Source organism: Aspergillus glaucus (genome assembly GCF_001890805.1).
Source record: "Aspergillus glaucus CBS 516.65 unplaced genomic scaffold ASPGLscaffold_9, whole genome shotgun sequence".
Classification (NCBI taxonomy): Eukaryota; Fungi; Ascomycota; class Eurotiomycetes; order Eurotiales; family Aspergillaceae; genus Aspergillus; species Aspergillus glaucus.
The window spans coordinates 853,183-873,800 of NW_019170461.1; the positions used below are offsets into that span (position 1 = coordinate 853,183).

The following is a 20,618-nucleotide window of genomic DNA, read 5'->3' on the forward strand; positions in this document are numbered from 1 at the left end:
TCAGTGTTTGAATTATTGATGGATTGATGGGCCTAACTCTAGGTGGTTTGGTAGCATAGTATCCTTGGTGAAAGTGTGGTCGTTCAAGGCAATGTGTGGCTGCTTCCAGATAAACTAGCTCCCGTCCCAACTTTCTTTGTGATGAATGAAGCGGGTAGCTCAGGTTCAGGGAATCGGGAGTCAATAATCCGGACTAGACTGCGGCAAATCCGCATCCAAATCCGCAGATTTGCGGATATCTGCAAGATATTCATGGATGTCTTGTTACTATCCGCACTAGCATAATTCTCGCTAGTTTGCCCCAATGTAGACCTTGATAACTACAAACTTTATGCAGCTGACTAATACTAGTTCTAACTGAAATTTACACGTGTTTTGGTTATTACAGTACTAATCTGCGTCTTGACCATATTCATGCCTGAAATAATAAGAAATAAAGATGTATTAATTAACTGATCCTATGCTGAACATGAATTGTCGTCTCTTCTTGGGTCTCAGGGATGGTGGTTGCCTGTAATTTTAATATTCTTGGTTAATCTTTGATTTTACAAGCACTACAGCACAAGTAGTGTGCTGTACTTTTGTTCTCTACTATGTAGTTACTGCAGCATACTCGTATAAGAACCGTAACCCACTATAGAGCCTTAAGGAACCACACCGAGTCCAGACACGCCCAGACCCAATGGAGGATTACCCGGTCCACGCCTGGCCCAATCGGGGAAACTAGAGTGAACTGTCTCAATCCATTATTGTAAGATATCACGCTATGGAGTACTGTTCCCAGTAGAAATATGTAGACATGTCACTCTGCAGCAAGATATTGTAACTATTGACAGGCAACAAGACAAAAAGATCCTGTCCAACTTGGCACTCCACCCCGGGCGGCTAAACCTCCCTTTATTGCTCTTCTGGTTTATCATTATTTAGTCTGTCTCAGCCTCGGAGTCTTGACGCAACGATCACGTCTCGTCTTTTTTTTTTTTTTCTTATAATCATTAGCCATAATAATATCTTCTTATTATTGTTATTAGTATTTTGTTATTCTTTCTGTTCTCTTGATTCCTTTAATCCTTCCTCGCTATTCTACCTATTCTATCCATATCTCCATCTCCGTCTCCGTAATGAAGATCACCACTGCTCTTGCGCTGAGCGCAACGGCATCAGGCGTGTTGGGAGCTGTGCTTCCCCAGCAAGAACCATTGATTGATCATACAGTTCATGTCCATCATGAACCAGAGAAATTCCTCATCGAGCTGGCCCCGTATCAGACCAGATGGGTAACCGAAGAGGAGAAATGGGTTCTCAAGCTGGTACATTACTATGAACCCCATCTACTCCGCACCCCAGATAAACCCCAGAACCAGACTAATTGGTACCGTTTCTACAGGACGGCGTCAACTTCATCGATGTCACCAACGCGCGCAACACAGGAACATACCCCTCCGTCATCCGCACAACCAACACAGTCCGTTACCCCGGGAAGATGGAACACCGCGACAACGTCACCCAGCTAGCCCGGGGTCTCTCGAAGCAGAACATGAAGCAGAACCTGGAGCACTTCACATCCTACCACACGCGCTACTACAAGTCGTCGATGGGTGTGGAGTCCGCGACATGGTTGTACGAGCAGGTCGCCAGCCTCGTCACGCAGTCCGGGGCCGACAAGCACGGCGCTACGGTGGCGCAATTCACCCATCCCTGGGGCCAGTCTAGTGTTATTGCGAGGATTCCTGGTCGCAGTGAGAAGACGGTCGTCGTCAGCGCTCACCAGGATAGCATTAACTTGTTCTTGCCGTCGATTTTGGCTGCGCCGGGTGCGGATGATGATGGGAGTGGGACGGTAACGATTTTGGAGACTCTGCGTGCGCTGCTGCAGTCTGACGATATTGTGGGTGGTAAGGCGCCTAATACGGTCGAGTTTCACTGGTATTCGGGTGAGGAGGGGGGCTTGCTGGGCTCCCAGGAGGTTTGGGCGCAGTACAGACAGGACCGCAGGGATGTCAAGGCTATGCTACAACAGGACATGACTGGTTACGTTCAGGGAACGTTGGATGCTGGTCGCGAGGAGGCCATTGGTGTTATTGTGGACTTTGTCGACCAGGATCTTACGAAGTTCATCAAGGAAGTTATCACTACGGTAAGCTTATCATTTACCGCTCATTTCAGGCGCATGCTGATGAATACAGTACTGTGAGATCCCCTTCGTCGAGACCAAGTGCGGTTACGCCTGCTCCGACCATGCCTCCGCTAGCAGACAGGGATATGCCGCTGCGATGGCCATCGAGGGTGAAATGGAGAACACTAACAAGAAAATCCACACGACCGATGACCAGATCAAGTATCTGAGCTTCGATCACATGCGCCAACATGCCACAATGGCATTGGGCTTTGTCTATGAGTTGGCTTTTGCGCCGTTTTAATCTCCCTCGCCTCGCTGTTACCTTCTTCTTAATGCTCAATATACCTTCGAAAGACGATATTCTCTGAATCTGGAGTTATGCGACCGCGTCATGGGTAATGATTGCGTGTTGTCTGGTTTGTCGGGCCTGTTTGCTTGAAGTGTTCACTTGACCTCACGTTACTGCATTCTTATCTTGCCGTATACCCCTGGTTCAGTACATACGGATAGATTATTTATACTTATTCCTACGCTGTCAAGACGCGATATTTATCCCCATTACTTATCTCGTAGAACACGGGGTACAGTACTCCTGAGGCAAGTCCCACGTGACATCATACGTAAAAGTCCTCCGCCAAATGGCGGCAATTGCCCGCTGTGGCTCTACAGATCGCAGCCACACATGTGAATCTGGATTGCAACCAGGAATTTGTTCTTCTTCTCGTATTCAGGCTCGCTACGGGCCTTGAACATTCCATTCCGTCCGTTGTATTCAGCGGACTTTCTCATGTATGGTGTCATTTATCCCACTGGTTGGCACGCACGCACAGCTAACACGTACATCAGACCGCCTATTGGGATTAAATTACAGGCAGATTGAGGGGCAAATGCCGGTTTCTTTGCTCGAGTATTGATCTTCAAGACCAATTCGATCGCCTTTGTTAATACCACTTCAATTGCTACATCGGCTGGGACAAGAACTCTCGGCCTTGCAATTCTACGTCATTGGCTTGATTATCGCATCGCTCTGCCGAGAACGACTATCATGGACTACTCCGGACCCTACGCCAAAGAACTCGAGCTCGCTTGTCTAACCGTGCAACGGGCGACTCTCTTGACGAAAAAGCTCCTCGAGGCAGTCGACAAGGGAACGCTGGGTAAAAGCGATGATAGTCCCGTGACAATTGCCGACTTCGCTGCTCAAGCATTGATCATTGGCGCAATCCACAATGCTTTTCCTGATGATGAATTCGTTGGCGAGGAAGACTCAACGGCTCTGAGACAGGATGAGACTCTTCTCGAGCGCACCTGGGAACTTGCTTCGACATCCCGTCTTGACGATGAGGCCAGTGAGAGCTTACTCTATGCTCCGCAATCCAGGGAGGAGATGCTAGAGATTATTGACCGGGGAGCTAGGGGGCAGTGTACCCCTCGCAGCCGCGCGTGGGTTCTGGATCCCGTGGATGGGACTGCGACGTTTATGAAGAACCAGCAGTACGCGGTATGTCTGTCGCTGGTGGAGAACGGGCAGCAGAAGATGGGTGTTCTGGGCGGTCCGAACCTAAATCTCGAAGACGGGCGGATTCAAGAAGAAGTCATTGATCAGGATGGCTACGGCCACCAGGTCCTCGCTGTTGCGGGCGAGGGCGCATGGATCCGGAAGATGAACACGGGTTCCCTCCTCCCCGCAACCAAGCTCGATCCCGTGGCACAGATCACGGACCCGAGTGAGATCCAGTTCGTCGATTGCTCAGCGGCTACATCGTCCAATTTTGAACTTCACGCGCGCGTTGCGAAGAGACTAGGTGCCCCGTGGCCACCACGCGCTGACCTCTGGGCCGCGCAGCTGCGCTATGTAGCGATTGCCATTGGCGGGTGTCATGTGCTGATGAAGGTCCCTCGCAAGACATCCTATCGATCGAAGATCTGGGATCATTCTGGGGGAATGTTGATTGCGCAGGAACTTGGGGTTATGGTTACGGATCTTACGGGGAGCCCGGTGGATTGTAGTTTAGGGCGGACGCTGGCGGGGTGTTATGGGATGGTTGTTGCGCCTGCTTCTATTCATGGACGGATTGTTGAGGCTATTCGGGAGACTATGGAGGAGTCGGATGATGATGAGTAAACATGGTATTGGGTCGTGATATCTTTGGTTGGGATGTGTATAAAGTAGATGCAGATAGACGTCATCATTGCAGTTGCATCATCGACTAGAAGTACGAGGACATTGGTATAAAAGTTGATATTCTTGCATCTCGTTATATTTTTCTAGTACTATTTGTATATTTTCCATTGACAGGAAAATGGCCTCTTGTAAGTCACATAGTCAACTCTACTAGATGTGTACTGATTTCTAGACAACCCATTTGCGCGCCGGGAATCCCATCCCACGTCTGCTCTCTCGACATATCGCATCCTCGTCCCTCTTTCATGGGCACTGGTCGTCATTGTGGGCATCTACTTCACAGTTCACTCTCCCGACGTCAAGCATGGCCATCGTATCTTCAAACAAGGCAACAAGCACACCACGCCGTTTAGCCTGAATGGAACGCTGACTGGGATTTACTGGTACTGCACCTCATCAGAACATATCTACATGCACATACACTAACAGTGATAGGATCCTCATCTTCCTCTCCCAACTTAGCTACGTCTACCACCTCTTCTCCCGACAAACCGCCCTAGTAACCTCCGCCGCCAACATCGCCTCCCACTTCATCCTCAACAACCTCGCCCTCTTCATCTGGATCCTCCTCTGGACCCGCGACCACTTCTGGGGCTCCGAAATCTTCCTCATTCTCAACTTTATCAACCTCCACGCCGCATACTGGCGCCACCGTCGGCTTCCGGCCTTCGTGCACCTCCCTGCTATCGCGGGGCCGTATGCGTGGACGTTGTTTGGGTTGTTTTGGAATGGAGCTGTCGCGGTGAATAGTAATAAGTTGCCGGTGAGGGTTGTGGCGAATGTTTTTATTTGGGTACTGTTTGCGGTTGGGAGTGGGCATATTGTGTCGACGCAGGATTATATTCTGGGGTATTGTCTGAGTTGGTTGATGCTTGGTGAGTCTTCCCTTCATTCTACTAGAAATGCGCAGGCTAATTTGAGTAGCATTGGCCGTCAAGCAACTCGCGATCAAGGTTATTGCCTTGCAGTGGATCTTTGCATTCGTCATCTTCGCTATTTTCCTGATCGAATCGATCTATCTGTCTAGTACCAAGTATTATGGTCGTGACTCGCTGTTCCGACGTGTTGCGCATCCGGAGACTGATCGCGAACGTGAGCCATTGCTTAACTAGAAAGAAAGTGAACTTGCGATATCTGGATTCGGGGACCACTCGGACCATCCCTTGGAGTGTCTGAGATGAGTTGGTTCTTGTGTGGATCTACCGACTGGCTGGATCGATCTATGGTACTGTGTCTTGGTTTTGGTTAATTTATTATATTGTGTTTACATGCTGAAGTGTATGGGTGGTTCTGTGGTTCTGGTTTGGATGGTGGGCCGATATGTATATATTTCGGGAGCTCTACCACGGGACGATGCACATGGCAATAATGCACAGGTACATTCAAATTGGATTAACACTGCAGAATACAATCCGGAATAACAAAATGCAAATGAACACGCAAGGTACAGCCGAGTTTACTGGTGCATTCACTCGGAATCGCTGCTCGTCGCCCCGCTGCCAATCGCCGTTGCCGTGACGACAACCTTAAGAAACAGCTTACGAGCAACGAGCTTAGCGCTGCGAAACAGCTCAACTCCGGTTCCTGAATTATTGTCGTGGTTTTAATTTCATTCGAACTGTCTTCATACCCGTGTCTGTTTTCTTGTGGACGTGTTTCTGTGTTGGTTGTTTACTTTTATAAAAGTATCGCCGCCGCCTCACCGTCTATCTACTTGTACACATCCACACCGTTATTTCAGCGTTCTTCCGCAGCTCGTGCTTTTGTTTATCTTTTACTTATCGCAGAAGAACAGGTTCTGCAACTATCAGGTTGCCTGTGAGTAAGTGGCATTCTTCATATTCTTCATCTAGTAAGGAATGACAGCGTTGTTAACTGCCGTTTGTCCTTCAGCCTCGAGCAAACGAACCCTCACCTTCTTGTCTTGACCGTGTCTACTTTGTCCCACTGCCATGACATGAGCAGTTCTTGAGTAAAAGAAGCAGGCTTGAACAAACACGCGACGATGAATCCCCACTCATCACGCATGTACCCTCATGCCCGAAACTACTCCGCAGACGAACCCCCGGTCTACAGTGCATATGGCGATTCCGCGTCTCTGCTGGAAAATGAGTCGCCGCCCCGTCACGGTGGACCGACAATGAGATTGTTGCCTACGTCGGGGGCGGGCGTGGATGAGGAACTTGATGACGAGGATTTGCAGGATCATACCTCGTCGTATCAGTATGAGTCCGAGTATCCGTCGTCGGAGTATCAGTATCAGTATCCGGATGAGGATGGGATGTCACGGTTCGTAACCTGCCCCGTGTGAACCAGTGGTCATGGCTAATTTTATTTTTCTCGTGTTGGACAGTCGTCAATACTCCCGCGGTTACTACCAGTACGATGGCTACGATGATTCTCCCTCCCGGCCACCCTCGAGTCTACACCATATCCCCTCAATCCCTCCCCCAACAGCCTCTCAAGTCGACGGTCCGGACTATTCATCGCGTCCAGGATCGCCCCTGCGCCCCTGGAGTCCCGCTCGCTCAGACTGGACCAGAGCACCCAGACCCCCGTCCGTTTCTAGCTCGCAGTATGAACGGGCCGATCTCAATGGTAGTCCACGACCAGGAACGCCTAGTACTCGCTACGGAGGTAGCCCGAGACGTCCATTACCACCAGCGCCGCTGTTCGCAGCACCGACGTCGTCTGCTACCGGACAGGACACGAGTATTGATATTGGTGATGGTCATGAGGATGATCCCTTCGGAGGAAGTGGTAGGATGGTAGACCCGTTTGACCAGCGCGCGAGTTTCATGAGTGAAGAGACAATCATCACGGATGAGAAAGACGCAATGACGAAACTTGATCTCGACGATGATGAATATGTTGACGAGGATGATGAGTCTGTCGACCCGAACATGCATTATGGTCCGGCACCTGTGAAGCAGGGCCGTCGTGGTGTTCGGGACACCCTGATGACGAAAAAGGAAGTGCAGCTGATCAACGGTGAACTTATCCTGGAGTGCAAAATCCCGACTATCTTGCACAGTTTCCTCCCGAGACGTGACGACCGTGAGTTTACGCATATGCGGTATACGGCTGTTACCTGTGACCCCGACGATTTCACACAGAAGGGCTACAAGCTTCGTCAACAGATCGGGAATACGATGCGCGAGACAGAACTGTTCATTTGTGTGACCATGTATAACGAAGACGAGATCGGCTTTACCCGGACCATGCACGGTATCATGCGAAACATCAGCCATCTCTGCTCGCGGACGAAGTCCCGGACCTGGGGCAAAGACGGATGGAAGAAGATCGTGGTGTGCATTGTGGCAGATGGTCGTAAGAAGGTTCACCCTCGCACGCTCAATGCCCTAGCCGCGCTTGGTGTGTACCAGGAGGGTATTGCCAAGAACGTTGTCAACCAGAAGCAGGTCACGGCGCACGTGTATGAGTATACGACGCAGGTATCTTTGGATCCGGATTTGAAGTTCAAGGGTGCTGAGAAAGGAATTATGCCGTGCCAGATTTTGTTCTGTTTGAAGGAACATAATTTGAAGAAGCTTAACTCGCACCGTTGGTTCTTTAATGCGTTTGGTCGTGCCTTGCAGCCTAATATTTGCGTCTTGCTTGATGTCGGAACCAAACCTGCTCCTACAGCATTGTACCATCTTTGGAAAGCCTTCGACCAAGACTCCAACGTCGCCGGTGCCGCCGGAGAAATCAAAGCCGGAAAGGGCAAGAACATGTCCGGTCTTCTGAACCCCCTCGTCGCAAGTCAGAATTTCGAATACAAAATGTCCAACATCCTCGATAAACCCCTGGAATCGGTCTTCGGGTACATTACCGTGTTGCCCGGTGCGCTGAGTGCGTATCGTTTCTTCGCGCTGCAGAACGATGCCGATGGCAATGGGCCATTGAATCAGTATTTCAAGGGAGAGACGCTTGTGGGACAGGATGCGGATGTGTTCACGGCCAATATGTATCTTGCCGAGGATCGTATTTTGTGCTGGGAGTTGGTTGCTAAGAGGGAGGAGAGATGGGTTTTGAGGTTTGTTAAGAGTGCGGTTGGTGAGACTGATGTTCCTGGTACGCCCCCTTCCCCCTTCCTAACCAGTAAGTTACATGGTGCTAACTTGTCTAGATACTGTGCCTGAGTTTATCTCGCAGCGTCGTCGTTGGCTGAACGGTGCTTTCTTCGCGGCTGTGTATTCCATCGTCAATGGTAAACAGATTTGGAAGACGGATCATACGTTTGCACGGAAGATTCTGCTACAGATTGAGTCTGTCTATCAAATTTTGAACCTTCTCTTTACGTACTTCGGATTGGTATGTCCTCCCCTTTCGGCTTCATGTTGATATGCTAACGGGACAGGCAAACTTCTACCTGGCATTCTACTTCATCGCTGGCTCCCTTTGCGACAAGAAGATCGATCCCTTCGGTCACAACGTGGGCAAATATATCTTCATCGTGCTGCGATACGCGTGTATCCTGGTTATGTGCTTGCAATTCATTATTTCGATGGGCAATCGACCGCAAGGGTAAGTCTCCTCCCTCCCTGTTCGACATGAAAACAATATTCTAATAACAAACAGCGCCAAAAAACTCTATCTCTCCGGAATAATCGTCTACAGCATAATCATGATCTACACAGCCTTCTGCACCCTCTACCTCGTCGTCCTCGAACTCATCGCCGCAACAGGCGGCGACGTCGACCTCCCCGTCTCCGACGGCCTAATGGTCAACATCGTCGTCTCGCTGCTCTCCACCGTCGGCCTCTACTTCTTCACATCCTTCCTCTACCTTGACCCTTGGCACATGTTCACCTCATCAGCGCAGTACTTCGCCCTCCTCCCGTCGTACATTTGCACACTACAAGTCTACGCCTTCTGCAACACCCACGACGTAACCTGGGGAACAAAAGGCGACAACGCCCTAAACACCGACCTCGGTGCGGCGCGGATAGTCAACGGCTCCGTCGTCGAACTCGAAATGCCCTCCGAGCAACTCGACATTGATTCCGGGTATGATGCTGCACTGCGCAACCTCCGTGACAGACTGGAAGTCCCCGAACCGCCACCCTCCGAGTCCCAAATGCAAGAAGACTACTACCGCGCCGTCCGCACATACATGGTTTCCATCTGGATGGTTGCCAATGTCGTTCTCGGCATGGCGGTTTCTGAAATCTACGGTGTCCAATCGAGTGGTACGAATGTTTACTTGGCTATTATTCTGTGGTCTGTCGCTGTGCTGGCATTTATTCGTGCAGTTGGCTCAACTACATACGCTATTTTATTCGTCGTCCAGAAAATTGTCGAGGGTAAGACCAAGTTCGACGCGGGGAATATTGCGAATGCCAACGCGGCCGCGAGCGTTAATGCCAGCGCTGTCGGAAGCAGTACTAGTACCGCGTTACGGTATGGCGGTGGAACTAATATTAAAGAAAAGTTCACGGAGGCCTGGTGGGCTACTAAGAGGGGTTTTGGGAAAATGATGTTTTGGAGGAAGTAGTTTGTTTGTTTTATTTGATTGGGACGGGTTTATTTTGTGTTTATTTTGTTGGTTTTTGATATCTCCTATGTTTTGTTTGTATGATGTATGGTCGTTATTTATGATTAGGGTTTGGTTTCGGGATATGTAATTATGGCTTGATGATTGTTTATTTAATGATTGTGTAAATGATTTACATACACCTGTTCATGGAAGTATAAAACTGAATGGCGCGTTTAGTCGATCAGTCTTCGTAACGATATTGTTTAAATAAAGATCCGACTTTGGACGGATGTCTTTGGCAGTGAGCCCTCTACATCTTGGATCAAGGTAATCTCTCCCACTTTGGATCTTAACCCATGGCGCAAGCTTTGTCCCTAACTGACTCCAGCTCCACCATGGATTCCTCTCCCGGATCTTTGTTCTCAGCGTTTCCACGTTAGGTAGATTTCTCAGCTCCACTACCCGTAAGAGGGAAATAGCGTATGCTTCTTTGGAATCTTCCTGCGTGGAGTTTCCTTTCCCGATATCCAGCTCCTTATACTGTGAAGTGGACAAAGAAGACGAGCATATCACAAACTGGACATTACAGTCAACATTTCCGCAATTCAGAAACTCTTCGAGAACCAGTGAGGGCACACTGGCATCGCGGTCTCTTAGCAATGTATCCACGAAATACCAGAGGAAGATAAACCACACGGTTGTCGTCCTATACTCCATTGGCAGATCAGTCCTGCGCAAGTCGCTTAGGAGAACACTCACGCTCTCATTAGGCGTGTGTCCCTTGCCTAGAAGGCTTCTCACGGAATCAACACGCTTATAGATGGCAGCTGACAGAAGCAAATTTGCACCTCCTGCGATGTTGGTATACTGACATTCCAGGCGATCCAATGCATCTGGAGAAAGACACTGTTCGAGTCCATACCGTAGAAGCCAGCAGATGTAGGAGAGTGGACGAGCGGTCCATGCCATATGAAGAGAGTAAATCGCGGCCATTTTCGAGCCCCAGCGGACGTTTTGAAGGGGAGAGCGGCGTTCTTTTGTTGGGATTCGCACGCATCGAGCATAGCCCTCGAGGAATTTGCCGAATTCTTCCAGATATTGCGAAGGGATCGCGTATCCGGCCTTATTGATGGCGGATATCTAATCAAATGTAGATTGGAAGTGATGCAACAGGTTTGTCGGTTTCCATAGCTGAACTGGTGGCCATGGCTCTACATCCGCAGGCCTTGCTCGGGCGTGCTTGAACTGAGCGAGTAAGAGTTGTACTGTCGCGAGATTGATATCGAATTTAGGTGTGCGCTTTTGCATTCGTGGTAGCCAGGTATTGAAGATGTAATCATAGGCAGTACGGTGAGTGAATCGCACTTCGAATGCGAAATATTTATCCTGCTGGTGTTGTTGGTGTGTTACTTCTAGTAGACCTCGCGATAAGCGGTCCACAAGACATGTTACGTCCTGGATCCGCTCATCGATATCGGAGTCTGAGTACGCATGCATGGGTCGATTTAGAGGGAACTTCGGGTCGTCCGGATCTTCCAGCCATAGATATAAGAAAGCATTTTTGAGAAGTGGCTGTTCTAACACAGGGTGCTGAGCTATGGTCGCGATTAGAAACAGCTTGTCTGATAGAACTCGATCCTCAGGGTCCACAGAGCCTAGCATTTGGTCGAACAGCTCGTTCAGTTCCTTGGGAACCGTGTGTAGCTTTTTGGTGAGATACTCAGGGGTGACTCGATAGCCTATACCCTTTAGAAGTGAGCGCACTACTAAACGAGCCCACAGGAACACGCCCTCCGAGAGTCTCTCAATCTCAGCCACTAAATATCTGTACGTCTGCTTGACTTGATCAAAGTTAGGGTCCATTCCAAACATTGCCAAGCCGAACTTCCGAATATCGCGTTGAGTGAGCTGGTGGATTTGGATTTGGATGTTCATGTCTGTTGCGAAGGAATGGAGGAAAGGAACGTGTGGGCGACTGCTGATGCAGAGCTTCACGTTCTCCGAGTTTGTCCAGGATTGAAGATCGTGGGATATGCGCCAGTGGTCTACTTCGTCGCCTTCGTATTCGTCGAGTCCGTCGATGAAGAGGCAGATACGGTGGCTTGATGTGACTTTCTCGCTCATTAAGCGATTGAATGCAGCTTTTATTTCCTCGAAACGAAATGGGGCCTGGTGTGAAAGCGCAGTTCCAGACACCAAATTGTTCCAAAATCCAGGAAAGCACCACGGTATTAATCCAGGGCACTGTCTCAAGACCTCGAACAGAAGAGGTCTGTACAAGCCCTCGAGAGACATTTGTAGTTTGTCTCCCGAGCCCCAGAAATAAAACTGTGCAAAGATCAGTCGCTTATCTCCGGTCCAGCGTTGCAGCTCATGTTGGACTCGGGGGGATTGGCCCAGGAATTTCATCAATGTTGATTTCCCGGAGCCGGCTTTTCCGGAGATGTGAAAGATATGACGGCCTGATTTGAGCCATGTCAGAAATGCTTGTCTGGTTCTTTGTCGCATGGTTTCTTCATCATCTTCTAAGATGTCTTTTTGCTGGCTCCCCGCTTTATTGTCACTTTCATTGACCATCCATGCAAACGTTCCAGTCACCGCATCGCTGATGCTATCTTCCCGTTGGTACATGAACGAAAACATCAGACGCTGAAGGATGTGGTTTTCGCTAGAGATAGAAGTTGTGACGTTTTGAAGCTTTACTAACAAGACGCCTATTTTGCCCAATGATCCATGAGACAAGCTCGGGGAGTTGTCAAGTCTCCGTGGAGCTTGATACAGGCCTCGATTGCAATTGAAACGCTTGTATTGTCGTCGTGATCTCGTCTCGGATAACATGAAGTTGTTTTGCCGTCTCCTTCTGTAGCTGCCTTGCTTCGCTTTCAATTTTGTCAAACTTTGCCCTTACTGCAGAATGCTGGTTGTTGTTTTCTTCGCTGTTGCTGCCTGTCAACATGAGGTAACGAAAAAGATAACCAGGCGACATACCTAATCATGATATGTAAACGAATCAAGATCTACGATTGAAATTCGCTCAACCTCCGCTCTATAGCCTCGATATTCCTTTCTTTCCGTATATTCCGCCATTTCACCTTCATGCTCTGCCACCTTGACCTCTTGTCGGTCACCTTCAACAGGCTGAGAGCCTCAGCGAGCTCCATAGAAAGCTCATGACAAGCAGCAGCCAAGCGGCAAAGTTCCTCTTCATTCTCGGTTCGATTAGGGCCAGGTAAGTCAACCAGTAGGCCTTTTGTTACGCATTCAGGTCATCCAGGAGTACGCTCAATGTCGTATTCTCGGGGGTCATTCCACTTGCTGAGTTTAATATCTGGCAACCGCCGTATACTATTTTGCAGGCGAATTCAATGAAGTTGATAATGTTGTCAGCTAGACCGATGGTTGTGAAGGGGTCTATGGTGCTGGTTGGGCGATTTGAGCCATTCCATTATCGTGACACAAGGAAGGTATATAAAGGCGATAAAAAGCAAGCACGGGAAAAGAGGAGAGAAAAAAGTGGTCACAGCCTCGTAGGGCATACCATGGCCTCCTAGTGGTTGGTGGAAATAAACACTTATACAGGTAGACATGAAAGGCATGGATTAGCACCAATAACAGAGAAGGCTGTCTAGTTAGCTCCGTTTCTGAAACACCCATATACTAAAGATAGACCGCAACGCCCTGTTCCTGAAAGCCTTTTTAATGCTCCTCATCAGATCTCAGTCTATGCATGGGTTTCATAGTTTGTGCCTGACTCGGCACTAACAGAGATAATATTCCTGAATTTGGAAATGAATAATTGGTAGGATCAGGGGGCTATGTTGTGGAGTAGCTGGCTGTTCAAATAAATATCGCGTAGCAATCTAATAATAGTAGGCGTTTTTCAGTCATGCTTAACTTCGAGAGTTGTGAGCCTTCACACGAGTACGGAAGCTTGAGTCCCAATGCAGGAAGGGGTGGAGGTCATCTAGCTTCAGTGCTGAACTTAGAATGGAAAAGAATTGTGTCGATAACCACGCTTCGCCTTGGATTTCAACTCAGGGCGTCTAGCTCAAAAGGGAGTGGACTGGGGAATGCTTGAGCCGTGTTGATACTAGAAGTCTCGTGACACGACACCATGTGACCACTCGAACCTCGAAGTGAATCCTACAAGTCCATCACCAGCAACCATGGCCTGGAGGCTACTCCCACGCGTCCGGGCACCATATACCTTTCCTCAATGTCGAGGCTATATAAAACCCCCATCTTCCTTTTCAATCCAGCATCCTGCGTATACAATCTCCCGTCCTAAAACTCATGTATCTAACCGGCAGCCGAAGATCATTAATTCTGCTGTGGAGATTGAAGAAGAGACACTCCATGGCTACGTCGCAGAACGTTACTATCCAGTCCATCTCGGTCAGGTCTTCAATTCGCGGTATCAGGTTGTTACCAAGCTTGGTTTCGGAGCTACCTCGACGATTTGGCTATGTCGTGATCTAAAGTCAGTCACATAGACCCAACAACAGACAACAATAGCGTCAGCTGACAATTACAACCAGAGAAAACCGCTATCTAACCCTAAAACTTCACGTCCGAACAAACCACCCAATCCGCGAATTGCAAATCACAAAGCACCTGAAGGGAATTGGGCAAAGACACTGCGGCGAGAAGTATACACGCTTTGCTCTGGACTCGTTCCAAGTTGAAGGGCTGCATGGAGTACACCACTGTCTTGTTTATGAGCCTGCTGGGATGGATATGACCGAGTTGCTGGATGTCTTTGAAGGAGCCCTACCTGTGGCTGTCCACAGGACTGCTGTCCGGAATGTTCTTGTTGCGTTGGATCATCTTCATAAGTCCGGTGTTGTTCACACTGGTCGGTCAGCTATTATGGTTTCATTGATGACCCTTTCTAATCTGCTCAGACGTCCAACCAAACAACATCCTCCTAGGCCTCGACGACGACAACGAACCTATCCTCGACGAACTTGCAACCGCAGAAGCCACCAACCCAACACCCTGCAAACCACTCCACAACCGCACAATCTACACTTCCCGCCCTATGCCTATAACAACCGGCGAGCCCGTCGTCTGTGATCTCGGCGAGGCACGACTAATCCAAAACAGCCAGAAACAAAACGACCTCATTATGCCAACTGCTTACAGGGCACCGGAGGTATTGTTGGATATGGATTGGGATGAGAGGGTTGATATATGGGCGGTGGGGCAGACGGTATGTTCTTTTTAATGGTTTATGATACGTTGCTTAGTGATGACGGACCTATGGATATGCAGGCATGGAGTTTGCTCGAGAAAGGACATCTATTCCCAAATCGACCCCTCGAAACAGACCTCGACCACGCTCATCGCTTCGCGGAGATAATCTCCCTCCTTGGTCCACCGCCACTCGAATTCCTCCGCCGGAGTGATGAGAGTCTCAAGTACTGGGATGAACACGGCAAGTCTACCAAGCCTTATAGGATGTCGTTTGCTAACTATATACAACAGGAAACTGGCGAGGTGCTGTCCCGGTACCCGAAAGATCACTTGAAGATCGAGAGTGTCAGCTCGAAGGGGAGGATAAGATGGTTTTTCTGAGGTTTATACGGAAGGCCATGTGCTGGGTGCCTGAGGAGAGGGCTGATGCTTGGGAGCTTTTGCACAATGAATGGGTTAGGGGTTACTATTAGGACGGGTATATGGATGGAGGGATGTATAGTATAGAACCTGTCTATAATAGGGCTTACTTTCTTGACTTGTGGTCTACGGACCATGTTATGGAGAGGAAATGATGCTTCAGATAAAGGATATGGATACTTGTATTTCGTTGTATCCAAATCTGATGGGTATTCATTTGGAATAGCACACACACATATACAGAAAATTAAGATGTAACCTCCACACACTAGAGGTTCCTCATACATGCAACACACAAGTAAATGCAAATCTGAGATGTCATATGCAGATGGAAACAGCGAGCCGGAAAAATGAACCACGCACACAGGGTTTACTTCCCCAGCATGACGCCCGCTCCTCTCAACATGACGATAGTATGTCCCTGTTTGACATTTCCTCCACCAATTGCCTCCGAAAATTCGAGGAAATCTCCTGATTCGACGTGGAAGATACGTAACCGCCCCTCTTCACCAACGCGGTTATTGTCATTCTTGACGTGTAACCGCTTTGCGGCGTCGTCGAGTACCCGTCCAACCTTCCACCTCGTGTCGAAATAAAGATCGGCAGCAGGCGGCTCGTTCTTCTCCGTATCACAGGTCCCCACAACGTGCAGATATAAACGTCTCTCCGTGGGGACGCCAGCGTCTCCCTTCGCGGTGCGTTTCATTGTATTCAGCGCTGCAGGGCCACTTGGCCTCGGCTTTGTTGTCGTTGTCGTTGTCGTAGCCGCCTGACTTTTCTCCTTGCTCCAAGTCCTCACTCGCGAAAACATAGACCGCAACGTCTCGTTCGCAGAGGCCCCAGCCCCAGCTGGCCGGGCGCCCAACGGTGTCATCTTCGCACAGTCGTGCTCCTCCTTTAACCTGTGCTTCAAACAATACTGCCTATTACAGTTGGGACATTGCACGCCGGGGTCCTTCAACGTGTTAATAAGCGTCTTGCACGACAAATGCGCGCACTGGTCCGAATTGTAGATATTCGGTTTCTCGATAGGTGTGCTGCTCTCGACTTTGTCGGTGCCTGCCCTTCGTCGTGCCCATTCTCCTGCTCGGGAGCACTTGTGTGCTGTTTCACTGCGGTGATCCAGGCAGAATGTGCCCTCACAGGAGCCGCAGCGGAAGGGGAGGAAGTCGAGTTGGCCGCAGAATTCGAACTGGCAGTGACGGCCGATGGTTTCGAGGTCTTTGTCGGCTAGTTGGTTGGTGTATTCGGTATTCGATTTGGCGGCTCCTTTGGAGATGGAGATGGGCGCCATGGTGAGGGATGTATCGGATTAAAGAGGTAGTTAGATAGGATAAGATGAAAGGAGGATAGCAAAGTAAAAGCGACAGTGAAAGAAAATGCGAAAGCAAAGGTGATGGTAGAGACGGCAGCACAGAAGATACCTGTGCTGCTGGTTGGAGAAAGAAGAAGAGAAGGAGAGGAGGAAGGAGAGGAGAAAGAGGGAGGTATAAGTAGGAAGGAATCCGGCTGCCTATAAGCTATGCGATGCCTATAATGGTAGATGTAATGATATGAAATGAAAGAAAGTAGGAGACAACGTTCCTGCCTGAAGACGAATGAATTGGAGATGAATGCCTGGAAATGGCCGGAAGGCGCTGGCGTCTGCGGAGACATGACTCAGCGCAGTGGCGCAGATATGGAGAACGTTCCAGATGTGGCGGTGTGATCTTCTGATCTGGAGATAAGATACTAACTCCGAATAGACTTGGAGATAGAGCACAAAGTAGTATTTCTTATTATATGGCGTATAAATAATGTACATTCTTGACATCCTGGTATCATGTTTCCGAACAGAAAGGAGCGTAATCTACACACTCATCTTCATCTTGATCGCCTTGTGAGGTTGGTAGCCAATCACTTCAAACTCATCATCCTTCCAGCCATCAACGACACCACTTCCCCGGTCATCACGCTTGATTTTCAATTCCGGGAACTCGTTAGGCTCGCGAGCAAGCTGCTCATTCAGAGCGTCGATGTGGTCAAGATAGACATGAGCATCACCCATAGTGTGGATCAACGTTCCCGGGTTCAGGTCCGTCGCGTGCGCCAGGATATGCGTCAAAAGCGCATAGGAAGCGATGTTGAATGGAACACCAAGACCCATATCACACGACCGCTGGTACAGTTGACAAGACAAAGTTCCCTTCTTCCTGCCTTCACCTTCAGCCGACGGGGGATAAGACACATAGAACTGAGCGAACATATGGCACGGCGGTAAGGCCATCTTCTTCAGATCCGCTGGGTTCCAAGCACTCATGATAATGCGCCGATCAAACGGCGTCTCCTTCAACTTGCGCACCACGTCCGCCAGCTGGTCATATCCTTGACCATTGTAATCAGTCTTCGCATCAACATACTCCGCCCCGAAATGTCTCCACTGGAACCCATAGACAGGTCCCAAGTCGCCAGCCTCCCGATGTCCAAGTCCAACCTTATCCAGGAACTCCCGACTGCCATTTCCATCCCAGATCTTGACCCCGGCTTCAGAAAGCGGGATTGATGATGTGCTTCCGGAGATAAACCAGAGCAGTTCTGCCAGGACGGCGCGCAGGAAAACGCGCTTGGTTGTGAGGAGGGGCAGGACGGGGATCGGGTCGGAGGAAGGTGTAGGGCCCGGTTTGGACAGGGAGAAGCGTAGCTGCGGGGGCGCGAAGATGGATCGCGTTCCGGTGCCAGTGCGATCGGGACGATGCTCGCCCTCGGAGAGGATGGTGCGGATGAGGTTTAAGTACTGGTGTTCTTCGTGGGAGGGGTTGTGCGGCGGGGACGAGGGAGCCTGCGCTTTTTGCTCTGGAGTGACGGTCATGATGTTGGTAATCGTATTTATCGGCTCAGCAGAGGGCAGCGATGAGGTTTGGTGTTCTGTAAAGGCGGAATGATCATTTACAATCTCAAGCTGGTGTCCTTAAAACAGAAGTGGTTTGATTGTCTGCGAGGGGAACTCGAAGTCATTTTTCCAAACGCGGGGACGCGACGCGCCGCGAGGTCACATGACTGATAAGCCAATCTATATTACCATTACGATACTGGTAATTTTGGCATCAGGCGCCCCTATTTTGTGTAGTTATTTTTCGCTAGATCACTATGCGATGATAGGATTGATTGAATTGAAAAACACGGAGTGTTGAGAGAGGAGAAGGAATGCATATCAATCATTCCGGCATTCTCAAATCTTCAAAACTTTAGATGTAACCACCATATGCTAGCAAAGGGCTATCTGAATGCATGCTCAGCTGGTAAACAATCAAAACGTTTTTTTTTTTTTTTTTTTTTTTTTTTTTTTGCTTTACTTGTATGAAAACTGCGAAATGAGATGACTCTTATCAAGTAGAATATGCTAAATCCGCGAGCAAGTCAACACCAACTTTCCGGAGCGCTCCAACGACCCAATCCGGGTAATCTGATTTATCCCCGTAGAGCTTGCTAAAGAACCCGCGCAAGAAAGCAGGGAATCTATCTTCAATGATAGCTTGTCGGACAGACCCCATAAGGGCAAGGAGGTAATGGACGTTATGGATGGTGAGGCTGGTAACTCGTGAGCAACGATTATTCAAGACTTGAATGAAGGAATGTACACTTACAGATGAGCACCGACAGTCTCCTTCGAAGCCAGATGATGAATATATGCTCTGGTAATTCCTAGCCCGCCCTTATCTCGAGGCGTGCAGCAGGCGCAATTACACCCTTCCACAACCGGGCCAAAGTCGTCTGCGAAGGAGTGATGCCGAAGGTCAAGGGTACCATTTGGACTAACAGCGTTTCCAAATCGCTATGGCCGCATCAGTAAAGTTATTCACCGACCAAAAGTACCACGACTTACCGCCGTTCTCGTCGGCCAGACACAATCGAACATATCTGCGCCGAGTGCGGTTGCGACGATCAGATCTTCAGGATAGCCCTAATAAGCAATTTAGCGTGTACCTAAGAGAAGCTGGCAGCATCAAACTCACGATGCCCATCACGTATCGTGGTTTTCCCTCTGGAAGTAACCCGGTACAGATATCCACCCTATGTGACAGATATTAGTATGGCCGGTATTGAACTCATGATCAAACAAAACAGGCGTACACTTTACAAAAATCCTCTTTGGCCTCACCGCCGGAAAGTCCTCCGATAGCAATTCCCGGTGTATCTCGCGCGACCATCTCAGCGCAACACTTTCTCCGCAGGTCCAGATCTAAGCCGCCCTGGATGATACAGAACAGATTCTGTCTCTCGGGATATTTGTGTGCTGCTATGCATCGATCTAACCATCGGACGGACCGCTCCATAGCTTCCTCGATCCTCGCATGATCCGGTGATGTAGTTGCAATCACATCATCTAGCTGCATGATGATATCTGATCCAATTGAATTTTGCAGAGAAATGGAATGTTCGGGGGTAAGGAGCCTGGAGTGCTCTTTGTCAGATAGTTTCAATGGCACCCTCCTGGACCACATACATAGGCGAGCCGTCATGAGGGCTGAGGAACCGAACACCTTCTTCGGTAACATTTGCAAGTTTCAGCAGCGAGACCATTTGGAACCTAGGAGACGAATATGTTAAACTCGCACAGAATTCCAATAATATAAGCAAGCTCACCCGCCACTGTCAGTTAGGATATTTCGATCCCATCCTTGCAACTTGTGTGCGTCGCCCACTTGGTCCAGGACTGCTTGTCCCGGTTTCAGCCCCAGATGGTACGTGTTATTTAAACACAGCATGCATCCTGTCTGTTTGAGTTGGTCATATGTCAGGCCTTTGAGTGATGCCTGTGTCGCAACAGGCATGAATATGGGCAATGAGACAGACCCGTGCGGTAGACGCAGTGTGCTTGCCCGAGCTTTGGTTGTCTATGAAGGATGTTAGTGTCAAACCATGCTGTGAGAGCTGGCATACCGGCTGCCAGAGTTATAGATACTTACAGAACATTTGGCATGGACGTCAAATTCCAATGCAGAAGGCATTGATGTGTGCTCCGTAACAGTTGTCGACATGACTATGCTTCGAGCCCCGCGCAGGGCTGCACTTTTATACTTGGGAGATCCTGTTATAATGGGATACTTATATGGTGTGCGTATCCGCCAAGTGGAAGAGATTTTCATCAACAATCGAGAGATGCTAAGCTATGGCAAGTTTATGTGTATATATAGAAAAAAAAAGAAAACCAAAAGTGGTGGCATCTCAGCGATGCC

The 20,618-nt window shown here is 49.2% G+C and overlaps 8 protein-coding genes across 8 annotated transcripts; 4 read left to right on the forward strand and 4 right to left on the reverse strand.

Annotated features, from left to right (window-relative positions):
* Positions 1-1,121: 1,121 nt before the first annotated feature.
* On the forward strand, positions 1,122-4,244 carry ASPGLDRAFT_66301 (uncharacterized protein; the record flags this gene model as incomplete). Its single annotated transcript, XM_022549004.1, has 4 exons — positions 1,122-1,310; positions 1,388-2,137; positions 2,187-2,398; positions 3,155-4,244. 4 exons carry the CDS (start codon positions 1,122-1,124, stop codon positions 4,242-4,244), a joined length of 2,241 nt encoding a protein of 746 aa, XP_022401523.1.
* Positions 4,245-4,417: 173 nt separating this feature from the next.
* ASPGLDRAFT_57747 (DUF1774 domain-containing protein) lies at positions 4,418-5,733 on the forward strand. Its single transcript, XM_022548275.1, has 4 exons — positions 4,418-4,432; positions 4,477-4,687; positions 4,740-5,179; positions 5,229-5,733. The coding sequence occupies exons 1-4, from the start codon at positions 4,423-4,425 to the stop codon at positions 5,414-5,416; spliced, it is 849 nt and encodes a 282-aa protein (XP_022401524.1). The 5' UTR covers positions 4,418-4,422; the 3' UTR covers positions 5,417-5,733.
* A 576-nt stretch (positions 5,734-6,309) lies between these two features.
* On the forward strand, positions 6,310-9,804 carry chsB (chitin synthase class II; the record flags this gene model as incomplete). The annotated part of the gene is made up of 5 exons (XM_022544544.1): positions 6,310-6,587; positions 6,658-8,381; positions 8,437-8,621; positions 8,668-8,834; positions 8,889-9,804. The coding sequence occupies 5 exons, from the start codon at positions 6,310-6,312 to the stop codon at positions 9,802-9,804; spliced, it is 3,270 nt and encodes a 1,089-aa protein (XP_022401525.1).
* On the reverse strand, positions 9,805-10,562 carry ASPGLDRAFT_1475509 (uncharacterized protein). The gene has a single exon (XM_022541935.1). It carries the CDS (start codon positions 10,501-10,503, stop codon positions 9,991-9,993), a length of 513 nt encoding a protein of 170 aa, XP_022401526.1. The 5' UTR covers positions 10,504-10,562; the 3' UTR covers positions 9,805-9,990.
* Positions 10,563-10,611: 49 nt separating this feature from the next.
* Positions 10,612-13,330, reverse strand: ASPGLDRAFT_1517109 (uncharacterized protein). Its single transcript, XM_022542286.1, has 2 exons — positions 12,808-13,330; positions 10,612-12,643 (listed from the first exon to the last, which is right to left on the reverse strand). The coding sequence occupies exons 1-2, from the start codon at positions 12,945-12,947 to the stop codon at positions 10,927-10,929; spliced, it is 1,857 nt and encodes a 618-aa protein (XP_022401527.1). The 5' UTR covers positions 12,948-13,330; the 3' UTR covers positions 10,612-10,926.
* A 342-nt stretch (positions 13,331-13,672) lies between these two features.
* ASPGLDRAFT_66304 (uncharacterized protein) lies at positions 13,673-15,455 on the forward strand (the record flags this gene model as incomplete). The annotated part of the gene is made up of 6 exons (XM_022549005.1): positions 13,673-13,691; positions 14,173-14,266; positions 14,325-14,641; positions 14,691-14,998; positions 15,061-15,223; positions 15,274-15,455. The coding sequence occupies 6 exons, from the start codon at positions 13,673-13,675 to the stop codon at positions 15,453-15,455; spliced, it is 1,083 nt and encodes a 360-aa protein (XP_022401528.1).
* Positions 15,456-15,772: 317 nt separating this feature from the next.
* ASPGLDRAFT_66305 (AN1-type zinc finger protein) lies at positions 15,773-16,696 on the reverse strand (the record flags this gene model as incomplete). Its single annotated transcript, XM_022549006.1, has 1 exon — positions 15,773-16,696. The coding sequence occupies one exon, from the start codon at positions 16,694-16,696 to the stop codon at positions 15,773-15,775; it is 924 nt and encodes a 307-aa protein (XP_022401529.1).
* Positions 16,697-17,251: 555 nt separating this feature from the next.
* Positions 17,252-20,390, reverse strand: ASPGLDRAFT_66306 (uncharacterized protein; the record flags this gene model as incomplete). The annotated part of the gene is made up of 7 exons (XM_022549007.1): positions 17,252-18,274; positions 19,265-19,342; positions 19,395-19,452; positions 19,513-19,833; positions 19,886-19,969; positions 20,026-20,276; positions 20,349-20,390. 7 exons carry the CDS (start codon positions 20,388-20,390, stop codon positions 17,252-17,254), a joined length of 1,857 nt encoding a protein of 618 aa, XP_022401530.1.
* Positions 20,391-20,618: the final 228 nt, after the last annotated feature.

Coding starts and splice junctions, on each gene's coding strand:
- ASPGLDRAFT_57747 (XM_022548275.1), top strand. Junction 4,688..4,739: donor ACGCTGACTGGGATTTACTG/GTACTGCACCTC, acceptor TAACAGTGATAG/GATCCTCATCTTCCTCTCCC. Junction 5,180..5,228: donor TCTGAGTTGGTTGATGCTTG/GTGAGTCTTCCC, acceptor TAATTTGAGTAG/CATTGGCCGTCAAGCAACTC.
- ASPGLDRAFT_1475509 (XM_022541935.1), bottom strand. CDS start 10,503: ATGGAGTATAGGACGACAACCGTGTGGTTTATCTTCCTCTGGTATTTC.
- ASPGLDRAFT_1517109 (XM_022542286.1), bottom strand. CDS start 12,947: ATGGAGCTCGCTGAGGCTCTCAGCCTGTTGAAGGTGACCGACAAGAGG. Junction 12,644..12,807: donor AGGTTGAGCGAATTTCAATC/GTAGATCTTGAT, acceptor CAGCTACAGAAG/GAGACGGCAAAACAACTTCA.